This window comes from Oncorhynchus mykiss, chromosome 4, assembly GCF_013265735.2.
Source record: "Oncorhynchus mykiss isolate Arlee chromosome 4, USDA_OmykA_1.1, whole genome shotgun sequence".
Taxonomy (NCBI): Eukaryota; Metazoa; Chordata; class Actinopteri; order Salmoniformes; family Salmonidae; genus Oncorhynchus; species Oncorhynchus mykiss.
The window spans coordinates 42,683,055-42,697,150 of NC_048568.1; the positions used below are offsets into that span (position 1 = coordinate 42,683,055).

The following is a 14,096-nucleotide window of genomic DNA, read 5'->3' on the forward strand; positions in this document are numbered from 1 at the left end:
CATTTCCTCATCAATCTACACACAATACTTCATAATGACTAAGCAAAAACATGTTTTGAGAAACTTTTACAAATGTATTAAAAAACAGAAATACATTATTTACATAAGTATTCAGACCCTTTGTTATGAGACTCAAAATTGAGCTCCGGTTCAACCTGTTTCCATTGATCATCCTTGAAATGTTTCTACAACTTGATTGGAGTCCAGGTGTGGTAAATTCAATTGATCTGACATGGTTTGGAAAGGCACACACCTGTCTATATAAGGCTCCACAGTTGGCAGTTCAAGTCAGAGCAAAAACAAAGCCATGAGGTCAAAGAAATTGTCCGTAGAGCTCTGAGACAGAATTGTGTCGAGGCACAGATCTGGGGAAGGGTACCAAAAAATCTCTGCAGCATTGAAGTTTCACCAAGAACACAGTGGCCTCCATCATGCCTAAATGGAAGTTGTTTGAAACCACCAAGACTCTTCTTAGAGCTGGCCGTCCGGCCAAACTGAGCAATCGAGGGATAAGGGCCTTGGTCACTCAGAGCTCCAGAGTTCCTCTGTGGAGATGGGAGAATCTTCCAGAAGGACAACCATCTCTGTAGCATTCCACCAATCAGGCCCTTATGCTAAGAGTGGCCAGACGGAAGCCACTCCTCAGTAAAAGGCACATGACAGCCCACTCGGAGTTTGCCAAAAGGCACCTAAAGGACTCAGACCTTGAGAAACAAGATTCTCTGGTCTGATGAAACAAAGATTGACCTCTTTGGCCAGAACGCCAAGCGTCATGTCTGGAGGAAACTTGGCACCATCCCTTCGGTGAAGCATGGTGGTGGCAGCATCATGATGTTTTTCAGCAGCAGGGACTGGGAGACTAGTCAGGTTTGAGGGAAAGATGAACGGAGCCATGCAAAGAAAGATCCTTGAGCGTTCAGGACATCAGACTGGGGTGAAGTTTCACCTTTTAACAGGACAATAACCCTAAGCACATAGCCAAGACAACGCATGAGTGACTTTGGGACAAGTCTCGGTCCTTGAGTGGCCCAGCCAGAGCCCGGACTTGAACCCGATCGAACATCTCTGGAGAGACCTGAAAATAGCTACGCAGCGATGCTCCCCATTCAAATACAGGTGTGCCAAGCTTGTAGCATCATACCCAAGAAGACTCGAGGCAGTAATCGCTGCCAAAGGTGCTTCAACAAAGTATTGTGTAAATTGTCTGAATACTTATGTAAATGTTATTTTCTTTTAAATACATTTTTTATACATTTGTCATTATGGGGTATTGTGTGTATAGTTTGATGAGGGAAAAAAAACAATTTAATCAATTTTAGAAAATGTGGAAAAAGTCAAGGGGTCTGAATACTTTCCGAATGTACTTGGAGATGACAGAATTCAACTACGACAACATAACCAACAAAAACAGAGCTGTCGCATGCTGGATCTGTACATAGTCAATGGTATGCTTTGAGGGGCTTCCTGCGGTAGGTACACCAACAACTCATCCCTTGTAGACTACTCTATCACTGACCTCAACCCAGAGTCTCTCAGAGAGTTCACAGTCACTGACACCCCTATCAGATCACAGCAAAATCACAGCCTACTTGAACAGAACAATACTCAACCATGAGGCATCAAAGCCCAACAAACTGCATGCTATTAAAACATGCTATCGATGGAAGGAAGATAGTGTAGAAGCCGACCAAAGAATAATTGGACAAAAAAAAACAAATCCAATCCCTCAGAGACAACTTCCTCTGCAAAATGTTTCCCTGCAATAGTGAAGGTGTTCACTTAGTAGAAAGCCTGAACAGTATATTTGACATATCAGCTAACATAGCAAATAAATACAAAATCAAGCAGAAAACCTAAGAAAATTAACAGCAATGAGAAATGGTTTGATGAAGAGTGAAAAAACCTAAGAAAGAAATTTAGAAACCTATCCAACCAAAAACGAAGAGACCCAGAACACTAAAACAGTACCGAAATGCACGAATAAAAAACCCCGAAGGAACAGCAGGCCAAAAAACAGCTGTGATTGAAGAATACATAGAATCAAATTACTGGCAAAAACATAGGTGTAACAGTATAGCTTCCGTCCCCTCTCCTCGCCCCGAACCAGGGACCCTCTGCACACAACGACAACAGACATCCTCGAAGCATCGTTACCCATCAGCGCCACAAAAGCCACGGCCCTTGCAGAGCAAAGGGGAACCACTACTTCAAGGTCTCAGATCGTGTGACGTCACCGATTGAAACGCTATTAGCGCGCACCACCGCTAACTAGCGAGCCGTTTCACATCGATTAAATATGCTCAGCAACATACTCAGCAATTCTACCGGTTAAAGCTAATTAAAGCTTTCATCACGGACCTCATCAGAAACCCTTTCCCCATTAGACTCTTAACGACAAGAGGAAGAGGAGGATGAGCCAGGACACTGAAGACGATTACCCCTGAGAATCTTCCAACAGGAAAGAGAGAGCTTCAATATCTCCCTACTGAACATTATAATGAAGATGACCCCATCTCATTGACTGGCGGATGGCTTCAATACCACCAAGCTCTCAAAGGTTTTCGCATGTTCCCTATAAAAGGCAGAAAATAAACATCTATTCCCTATTTAGTGCACTAGTTTTTTTTTTAACCAGAGCTCATAGGACATTGTTCAAAATAGCCCGGTCAAATATAGTGCACTATATATGGAATAGGGTGCCATATGGGACAAATCCTAAACCTGTTGTCCATTACCGAGTGTTATTCAGTGTTCCACCCCCCTCACACACACACACACTCTCTCTCTGTCCCCGTTTGCCAAGCAGATCCCAGTTGCGTGTATTTTTCATAGCAGGGGACTGTCTGTTTCTGCTTCACCTCTCTGCTGCAGCCCTCCACATAAAGACGCTGCTACAACAATCCACCATTTTAACACCCAATGTAGGCGTCATCGTTGACATATGGAAATTAGGATGTATGTTTTAAAAAATATATCTATTTTTTAAATATATTTTTCAGTTTGACGACAACAGCTGCGAGATGGAAAGGGATGTGACATTGGGACGTTCTGTACATTCCTATAGTTCAACAGTACAGGTTGCCATGGTGACGAGCGGCTGCCTGTGAACATAACGTGGTATGTCACTGTCAGGGTTGTTAGACGACAGGGGAATCTTTCACAGAGAAGGTCACAGGTAAACTAGTGGTTAGAGCTAGTGGTTGCTGGATCGAATCCCCGAGCTGACAAAGGTAAAAATCGGTCGTTTTGGCCCCCTGAGGGCCAGGCAGTTAACCCACTGTTCCGCTAAGCAAGGCAGTTAACCCACTGTTCCCCTGAGCAAGGCAGTTAACCCACTGTTCCCCTGAGCAAGGCAGTTAACCCACTGTTCCCCTGAGAGCAAGGCAGTTAACCCACTGTTCCCCTGAGAGCAAGGCAGTTAACCCACTGTTCACCTGAACAAGGCAGTTATCCCATTGTTCCCCGGGCGACGAAGACGCGGGTGTCGAATAAGGCAGCCCCCCCCCCCCCCCCCCCCCCCCCTCAGTTGAAGGCATTCAGTTGTACAACTGACTAGGTATCCCATCTTTCCCTTTAAATGGAACACACACACACACACAGAGAAGTTTACAGTTGAAATGGAGTGCTGGGATATACTTAGGTTTCAAGGCTGAAATGGACACCACTATAGAGGTTACTGAGAGGGCAGCAACAGAAATGGGTTCCTCTGAGTGGAGAGTGGAGAGTCTATGATTCAGCCCAGCAGTCAGGGTGTAACGTGGTGGAGTGATATGTGGAAGCAGTCAGGTGGTGGAGTGATATGTGGAAGCAGTCAGGTGGTGGAGTGATATGTGGAAGCAGTCAGGTGGTGGAGTGATATGTGGAAGCAGTCAGGTGGTGGAGTGATATGTGGAAGCAGTCAGGTGGTGGAGTGATATGTGGATGCAGTCAGGTGGTGGAGTGATATGTGGATGCAGTCAGGGTGTAACGTGGTGGAGTGATATGTGGATGCAGTCAGGGTGTAACGTGGTGGAGTGATATGTGGATGCAGTCAGGGTGTAACGTGGTGGAGTGGTATGTGGATGCAGTCAGGTGGTGGAGTGATATGTGGATGTAGTCAGGTGGTGGAGTGATATGTGGATGCAGTCAGGTGGTGGAGTGATATGTGGAAGCAGTCAGGTGGTGGAGTGATATGTGGAAGCAGTCAGGTGGTGGAGTGATATGTGGAAGCAGTCAGGTGGTGGAGTGATATGTGGAAGCAGTCAGGTGGTGGAGTGATATGTGGAAGCAGTCAGGTGGTGGAGTGATATGTGGAAGCAGTCAGGTGGTGGAGTGATATGTGGATGCAGTCAGGTGGTGGAGTGATATGTGGAAGCAGTCAGGGTGTAACGTGGTGGAGTGATATGTGGAAGCAGTCAGGTGGTGGAGTGATATGTGGAAGCAGTCAGGTGGTGGAGTGATATGTGGAAGCAGTCAGGTGGTGGAGTGATATGTGGAAGCAGTCAGGTGGTGGAGTGATATGTGGATGTAGTCAGGTGGTGGAGTGATATGTGGATGCAGTCAGGTGGTGGAGTGATATGTGGAAGCAGTCAGGTGGTGGAGTGATATGTGGATGCAGTCAGGGTGTAACGTGGTGGAGTGATCTGTGGATGCAGTCCGGGTGTAACGTGGTGGAGTGATATGTGGAAGCAGTCAGGTGGTGGAGTGATATGTGGATGCAGTCAGGGTGTAACGTGGTGGAGTGATATGTGGATGCAGTCAGGGTGTAACATGGTGGAGTGATATATGGAAGCAGTCCGGGTGTAACGTGGTGGAGCTGTAGAGATTGCAGGTGTTGATGTACAGTATGTGACTGCTTCTGAACGTGATATTTGATGCAAGTACATGAATACATCATCAGGTATACAATGTGGCGCCTACTATTACACTATAGTACAATTATATTACAATTACTATAGTACAATTATATTACAATTACTATAGTACAATTACATTACTATTACTATAGTACAATTATATTACTATTACTATAGTACAATTATATTACAATTACTATAGTACAATTACATTACTATTACTATAGTACAATTATATTACAATTACTATAGTACAATTACATTACTATTACTATAGTACAATTATATTACTATTACTATAGTACAATTATATTACAATTACTATAGTACAATTACATTACTATTACTATAGTACAATTATATTACAATTACTATAGTACAATTACATTACTATTACTATAGTACAATTACATTACTATTACTATAGTACAATTATATTACTATTACTATAGTACAATTATATTACAATTACTATAGTACAATTACATTACAATTACTATAGTACAATTACATTACTATTACTATAGTAAATGTATATTAATATTATATTATAATTACTATAGTGCAATTAAATTGCAATTATATTACAAGTACTATAGTATAGTTATTTTACAATGACTACGACCAGAGTAATTGCTTACTGTTACAGTAAGGGTACTTGACTTAATGGCTAATAAGTTGACCATTAACCATGTTCCTTGCTCATTAGCAGTCCTCCTGTAGTTGATTGTGCAACCTACAAAATGTATCCCATGGTCTGAGTGAATGCCCTCTGGTTGACCTTGCCGACCTTTCTCCGTAGCAGTCCTGTGCTGTTGATTGATTGATTAATTAATTGCTTAATTCATTAATCAATTTACCTTATTCCTCAGCAGTCCTCCGGAGCAGTGTTCTGGCGTGCTCGCCAACGACGACGGCTTTACCTTGTCTTTACCGGTACTTGAGTCGTTGTCCTTGATGATGTCGTACTGCCGACAGAACAGGGCAATGACAGCTGCAGGGGGGGGGGGGGGGGGTAGAGAGACGAGAGATGGGGATTAACATAATGTCATTGGTCACTCACAGTCCTGTCACCACCATCTCATGTAACTAGTAGTGGAGACATAGTAGAGGGGACGTGGATCATTCCCTGGGGGGGTATGGCGTGACGATGGTAGTGACGATGGTGGTGACAATGGTGGTGTCTTTATCTTTGAGCAGGGAAGATAATTATATCTACCCAATGGTTGTGAAGGCAATGGCACCATACTCACTAGTGCACTACTTTTGTCCAGGACCAATAGGACTCTGGTCAAAAGTAGTGCGTTATATAGGGAATAGGGTGCCATTTGGAAGGAAGTCAATGTCTTCTTCTTGTTGTCATACAGCACCATCGGTATACTTTCCCTTTGTGTGTTTGCTGGCTGTTAGAGTGGACCTTAATGGAGTAATACACCTGCAGCATCTGGATGGGTTAGTTCGGGGTGCTGCTGCAGGTAAGGCAATAGAGAAGGCAATAGAGAAGGCAATAGAGAAGGCAATAGAGAAGGCAATAGAGAAGGCAATAGAGAAGGCAATAGAGAAGGCAATAGAGAAGGCAATAGAGAAGGCAATAGAGAAGGCAATAGAGAAGGCAATAGAGAAGGCAATAGAGAAGGCAATAGAGAAGGCAATAGAGAAGGCAATAGAGAAAGCAATAGAGACGTTTGTTTTGTAATAACTACACAGCCCGTTGAGCTACATTGGGCCCTCAACAGGAGTTGGTAGGCCCGTTGAGCTACATTAGGCCCTCAACAGGAGTTGGTAGGCCCGTTCATTGGGCCCTCAACAGGAGTTGGTAGGCCCGTTGAGCTATATTGGGCCCTCAACAGGAGTTGGTAGGCCCGTTCATTGGGCCCTCAACAGGAGTTGGTAGGCCCGTTGAGCTATATTGGGCCCTCAACAGGAGTTGGTAGGCCCGTTCATTAGGCCCTCAACAGGAGTTGGTAGGCCCGTTCATTAGGCCCTCAACAGGAGTTGGTAGGCCCGTTCATTAGGCCCTCAACAGGAGTTGGTAGGCCCGTTCATTAGGCCCTCAACAGGCTTTGGTAGGCCCGTTCATTAGGCCCTCAACAGGAGTTGGTAGGCCCGTTCATTAGGCCCTCAACAGGAGTTGGTCCTCCAATAAAAGTCTCAGTGGATGGATAGACAATATCCCTTTAAACTGGGTGATCTGCCTGTTTGGTCCTCTGGATGAGAATGTTAGCTGGGTGATCTGCCTGTTTGGTCCTCTGGATGAGAATGTTAGCTGGGTGATCTGCCTGTTTGGTTCTCTGGATGAGAATGTTAGCTGGGTGATCTGCCTGTTTGGTCCTCTGGATGAGAATGTTAGTTGGGTGATCTGCCTGTTTGGTCCTCTGGATGAGAATGTTAGTTGGGTGATCTGCCTGTTTGGTCCTCTGGATGAGAATGTTAGCTGGGTGATCTGCCTGTTTGGTCCTCTGGATTAGAATGTTAGCTGGGTGATCTGCCTGTTTGGTCCTCTGGATGAGAATGTTAACTGGGTGATCTGCCTGTTTGGTCCTCTGGATGAGAATGTTAGTTGGGTGATCTGCCTGTTTGGTCCTCTGGATGAGAATGTTAGTTGGGTGATCTGCCTGTTTGGTCCTCTGGATGAGAATGTTAGCTGGGTGATCTGCCTGTTTGGTCCTCTGGATTAGAATGTTAGCTGGGTGATCTGCCTGTTTGGTCCTCTGGATGAGAATGTTAACTGGGTGATCTGCCTGTTTGGTCCTCTGGATGAGAATGTTAGTTGGGTGATCTGCCTGTTTGGTCCTCTGGATGAGAATGTTAGTTGGGTGCATATATAATAGCGTTTATCCCTCAAATAAAAATCTGGACCTGGAGCCAGTTTCACTGCTTTCCCCCCCCATTATTCCCCTCTAATCAGGGGCTGATTTAGACCTGGGACACCAGGTGGGTGATTCCCCTCTAATCAGGGACTGATTTAGACCTGGGACACCAGGTGGGTGATTCCCCTCTAATCAGGGGCTGATTTAGACCTGGGACACCAGGTCGGTGATTCCCCTCTAATCAGGGACTGATTTAGACCTGGGACACCAGGTGGGTGATTCCCCTCTAATCAGGGACTGATTTAGACCTGGGTCACCAGGTGGGTGATTCCCCTCTAATCAGGCACTGATTTAGACCTGGGACACCAGGTGGGTGCAACTAATGATCAGGTAGAACAGAAAAGCAGCAGTAGTCTGGACCTCCTAAGGTAATATTTGAATGCTCCTGGCATATACACTATAATAGTTTATATTAGGCAACTGTCAGGCCTGGTTGTTCCCGCAGGTCCCTGGGGTATAACAGCCTGTCAGGCCTGGTTGTTCCTGCAGGTCCCTGGGGTATAACAGCCTGTCAGGCCTGGTTGTTCCTGCAGGTCCCTGGGGTGTAACAGCCTGTCAGGCCTGGTTGTTCCTGCAGGTCCCAGGGTTATAACAGCCTGTCAGGCCTGGTTGTTCCTGCAGGTCCCTGGGGTGTAACAGCCTGTCAGGCCTAGTTGTTCCTGCAGGTCCCTGGGGTATAACAGCCTGTCAGGCCTGGTTGTTCCTGCAGGTCCCTGGGGTGTAACAGCCTGTCAGGCCTGGTTGTTCCTGCAGGTCCCTGGGGTGTAACAGCCTGGTTGTTCCCGCAGGTCCCTGGGGTATAACAGCCTGTCAGGCCTGGTTGTCCATGCAGGTCCCCGGGGTATAACAGCCTGTCAGGCCTGGTTGTTCCTGCAGGTCCCTGGGGTATAACAGCCTGTCAGGCCTGGTTGTTCCTGCAGGTCCCTGGGGTATAACAGCCTGTCAGGCCTGGTTGTTCCTGCAGGTCCCTGGGGTATAACAGCCTGTCAGGCCTGGTTGTTCCTGCAGGTCCCTGGGGTATAACAGCCTGTCAGGCCTGGTTGTCCATGCAGGTCCCCGGGGTATAACAGCCTGTCAGGCCTGGTTGTTCCTGCAGGTCCCCGGGGTATAACAGCCTGTCAGGCCTGGTTGCGTCTCACACCTCACTCAGTCTTAGACCTCAGAGGCTTAAGGCCATGTCTAGTCATTACTGGGGTTGAACATCAGGGACTAGAGAGAGAAGTGTGATGTTGATTTGACGTGACAGTAGGGGAGAAGATATTTTGAAAACTGAGCCATTCTTGTTCATTTTAAAGCCGATAGGAAAATAATTTTACGATTTATATCACCCAGCTTTTGTGTGATTCTGTCAAAATTAACGATGAGCTTGAAATCAGTGCTGTAGTCGACTGGCTGATTGATTCATGGGTTGATTGATTGACAGAGACATAGTTGACTGGCTGATTGATTCATGGATTGATTGATTGACAGAGACATAGTTGACTGGCTGATTGATTCATGGATTGATTGATTGACAGAGACATAGTTGACTGGCTGATTGATTCATGGATTGATTGATTGACAGAGACATAGTTGACTGGCTGATTGATTCATGGATTGATTGATTGACAGAGACATAGTTGACTGGCTGATTGATTCATGGATTGATTGATTGACAGAGACATAGTTGACTGGCTGATTGATTCATGGATTGATTGATTGACAGGGACATAGTTGACTGGCTGATTGATTCATGGATTGATTGATTGACAGAGACATAGTTGACTGGCTGATTGATTCATGGATTGATTGATTGACAGAGACATAGTTGACTGGCTGATTGATTCATGGATTGATTGATTGACAGAGACATAGTTGACTGGCTGATTGATTCATGGATTGATTGATTGACAGAGACATAGTTGACTGGCTGATTGATTCATGGATTGATTGATTGACAGAGACATAGTTGACTGGCTGATTGATTCATGGATTGATTGATTGACAGAGACATAGTTGACTGGCTGATTGATTCATGGATTGATTGATTGACAGATACATAGTTGACTGGCTGATTGATTCATGGATTGATTGATTGACAGAGACATAGTTGACTGGCTGATTGATTCATGGATTGATTGATTGACAGAGACATAGTTGACTGGCTGATTGATTCATGGATTGATTGATTGACAGAGACATAGTTGACTGGCTGATTGATTGATTGATTTATTGATTGACAGAGACATAGTTGACTGGCTGATTGATTGATTGATTGATTGACAGAGACATAGTTGACTGGCTGATTGATTCATGGATTGATTGATTGACAGAGACATAGTTGACTGGCTGATTGATTCATGGATTGATTGATTGACAGAGACATAGTTGACTGGCTGATTGATTGATTGATTTATTGATTGACAGAGACATAGTTGACTGGCTGATTGATTGATTGATTGATTGACAGAGACATAGTTGACTGGCTGATTGATTCATGGATTGATTGATTGACAGAGACATAGTTGACTGGCTGATTGATTCATGGATTGATTGATTGACAGAGACATAGTTGACTGGCTGATTGATTGATTGATTGATTGATTGACAGAGACATAGTTGTCTGCTGAATGAATAAAATCTAAATGTGTAGTGGAAACAGCATCCTTGGACATCTGAACACTCACCCATCCAATCTGCAATAACGAGCTTCTAAATTATTGGTAGCATGCAAAGTCATTACCTGCCGTGTCCTTTTCCTTACCTGTCCATTTCCTTACCTGCCCTGTCCTTTTCCTTACCTGCCCTGTCCTTTTCCTTACCTGCCCTGTCCTTTTCCTTACCTGTCCTTTTCCTTACCTGTCCTTTTCCTTACCTGCCCTGTCATTTTCCTTACCTGCCCTGTCCTTTTCCTTACCTGCCCTGTCCTTTTCCTTACCTGTCCTTTTCCTTACCTGCCCTGTCCTTTTCCTTACCTGCCCTGTCCTTTTCCATACCTGTCCTGTCCTTTTCCTTACCTGCCCTGTCCTTTTCCTTACCTGCCCTGTCCTTTTCCTTACCTGTCCTGTCCTTTTCCTTACCTGTCCTGTCCTTTTCCTTACCTGTCCTTTTCCATACCTGTCCTTTTCCATACCTGCCCTGTCCTTTTCCTTACCTGCCCTGTCCTTTTCCATACCTGTCCTGTCCTTTTCCTTACCTGTCCTGTCCTTTTCCATACCTGCCCTGTCCTTTTCCTTACCTGTCCTTTTCCATACCTGCCCTTTTCCTTACCTGCCCTGTCCTTTTCCTTACCTGTCCTTTTCCATACCTGTCCTTTTCCATACCTGTCCTGTCCTTTTCCTTACCTGCCCTGTCCTTTTCCATACCTGCCCTGTCCTTTTCCTTACCTGTCTTTTTCCATAACTGTCCTGTCCTTTTCCTTACCTGCCCTGTCCTTTTCCTTACCTGCCCTGTCCTTTTCCTTACCTGCCCTGTCCTTTTCCTTACCTGCCCTGTCCTTTTCCTGACCTGTCCTTTTCCTTACCTGCCCACATGAGCAGCACGACCACAATGATGATCACCTCTCCAGTCTGGAGCTGCCGTGACTTGTCCAGACCTTCCACTGCAGGGTCATCTGTAGTGACGGACAGAGACAACAGACCCTTTTTCTATATATTTTTTTGGCACAAAAGAAAACAAGTGAAAGACAGAACAGAGCAGATAAAAGCACTGTTAAAATGGTGAGCAGGTGAGGTTGGAAACCCAAAAGGGATTATATAAAAACCACACCAAAAACAAGAAGAATATACTCAATCATTCAGAAGAAGAAACACCCACTCATTCAAGAGTTTTTCTTTATTTTCTTTTTTTTTTTTACTATTTTCTACATTGTAGAATGATAATGAAGACATCAACACGATGAAATTAAACATATGGAATAAAGTAGTAACAATTTTTTTTGGGAACAAATCAAAATATATTTTAGATTTTTAAATTCTTCAAAGTAGCCACCCTTTGCCTTGATGACAGCTGTGCACACTTTTGGCATTCTCTCAACCAGTTTCACCTGGAGTACTGAGCAAATGGTCTGAATACTTATGTAAATGTGATTTAAAAATGTGCAAAAATCAGGGGATTACTGGGTAGTTTGGTTCATCAGGTTGATCCCTTGTCTATGCTTGAAGTTACTGAGGGATGGATGAGGGATGATGTTTTGGCAAAATGTTTTGGCAAAATGAAGATAAGAATTCCAATGTGAAGAGAGGAGTATGGGACCTCTGTATCTGTACAGACCACAGACCCTGTTAATACCAAACTACCCTGACACTGTTAATACCAAACCAGCCTGACAACAGACCTGGTCAGAACCAGTCAGTACCAGTCAGAACCAGTCAGAAGTGAGAGGAAGTGCTGGTCAGCCCCAGAGGAGAGGAAGTGCTGGTCAGCCCCAGAGGAGAGGAAGTGCTATTCAGCCTCAGAGGAGAGGAAGTGCTATTCAGCCTCAGAGGAGAGGAAGTGCTGGTCAGCCCCAGAGGAGAGGAAGTGCTGGTCAGCCTCAGAGGAGAGGAAGTGCTGGTCAGCCTCAGAGGAGAGGAAGTGCTATTCAGCCCCAGAGGAGAGGAAGTGCTGGTCAGCCCCATAATTTTGCACGCCCAATTTTTCCATTTTTGGTTTGTTAAAAAAGTTTGAAATATCCAATAAATGTCGTTCCACTTCATGATTGTGTCCCACTTGTTGTTGATTCTTCACAAAAAAATACAGTTTTATATCTTTATGTTTGAAACCTGAAATGTGGCAAAAGGTTGCAAAGTTCAAGGGGGCCGAATACTTTCGCAAGGCACTGTATATATATATTTTTTTTCTTTTAGCAAGCTAGCATCATCATGCAGCAGTGTTGATTCCATTTGACACTTCGTGGCCGCCGACGTATGACATGTGACTACAGTTTGCATTGACTTGTGGGTCATATCATCCGCACAAGTGACCATCCCTACAAATATCACGGGGGAACGAGGGGAGAAAGTTAGTGAAACAGAGCTCTACTTTAGGACGATAATCAACTGCATCCCATTTCGACTGGGATCCCCCCTCCCCAAGGGAAAGTGGCTAGTGCAAGGGCTGATGGGGTAAAAAATAATGTGTTTGGACTACAGACTTTAAAGTCCTGATACAAAATCAATGCAACCACTCCCCAGTTTCTACTCAGCAGATGCAATTGTACACACAATCAATACACCTGATGGACTGCCACTAAGTTGGTATTGTCTTTAGATATTCACAGCTCTCTCTCTCTCTCTCCGTCTCTCTCTCTCTGTCTCTCTCAGTCTCTCTCTCTCTCTCTCCCAGTCTCTCTCTGTCTCTCTCTCTCTCTCTCTGTCTCTCTCTCTGTCTCTCTCTCTCTGTCTCTCTCTCTCAGTCTCTCTCTCTCTCTCAGTCACTCTCTCTCTCTCTCTCAGTCTCTCTCTCCTGCATCAAGGATAGTTTTCTAGTTTAATGGTGATGATTCGATTTACATCCGGAACGATTCTTGAGAGATCTCTTCAGTCCAGTTGTAGACAATCAATGCACCATTAATTTGATGTAAACTAAACAATCTTATATATATTTTTTTACCTGCCAAGGTGTATTTGTGTTTATCTGCTGTTTTTTTTAAAGAAATGTGCATTTGTGTACATCACATATGCTCAAAACAGACAGACACACACACACACACACACACACACACACACACACACACACACACACACACACACACACACACACACACACACACACACACACACACACACACACACACACACACACACACACACACACACACACACAGAGAGTCTGTCTATAGCTTGTTGGGAAGCAGCCAGTGTCGCGTTGCTCTCTGTAACGGTTGTCTGCTGTCAGACTGAAAGTTTTTTTTTAGATAGTGACTCAGCAGTCAGAACATTTAGAAGTTTCACACTAATTTGGAACCTCTTTTCTCAGACGTGTTTTGACAGCACAGACAGGCCTCTCTTTATTTACTAGGCAGTAATAAAATTGAACTACAGTCTTTATTTACTCTCCTTATAGAACACTGTATAGTTACAGTTGCTGTTTCCTGTTTCCTGTTCCTGAGGGGTAAGTCCCCACACTTAGATGTGTCTCAAATGGCATCCTATTTCCTGTACTATAGGGTACCATGTGAGATGCTGGTGTATCCGGGGACAGATTTATCCCCTTTTAGAAAACTGTGTAAATAAAATATATTAAAACTTCACTCAGTGTATTTCCCAGCTGGCCTGAAGACTGTTCTGAGAGCAAAGAGAAACTCTCTTTTTTGAATCCCATATGGCACCCTATTCCCTTTATAGTGTACTACTATTTAACCAGGGCCCATAGAGCTCTGGTCAAAAGTAGTGCACTATATATGGACATGGACAAAAGTACGTGGACAGCT

General features: G+C 44.6%; 1 protein-coding gene across 2 annotated transcripts in view; it reads right to left on the minus strand.

The window, feature by feature from the left end:
* The window catches only part of fndc4a (fibronectin type III domain containing 4a), a 77,884-nt gene that overhangs the window by 4,946 nt on the left and 58,842 nt on the right, over nucleotides 1-14,096 (minus strand). The window contains exons 4-5 of one of the 2 annotated variants that reach the window (XM_036976390.1): nucleotides 11,208-11,297; nucleotides 5,696-5,829 (exon numbers count right to left, since the gene is read on the minus strand). In XM_036976390.1, the coding sequence (XP_036832285.1) occupies nucleotides 5,696-5,829; nucleotides 11,208-11,297 (224 nt within the window). The remainder of the gene's footprint in view (nucleotides 1-5,695; nucleotides 5,830-11,207; nucleotides 11,298-14,096) is intronic. The other variant, XM_036976392.1, reaches the window with a different exon arrangement.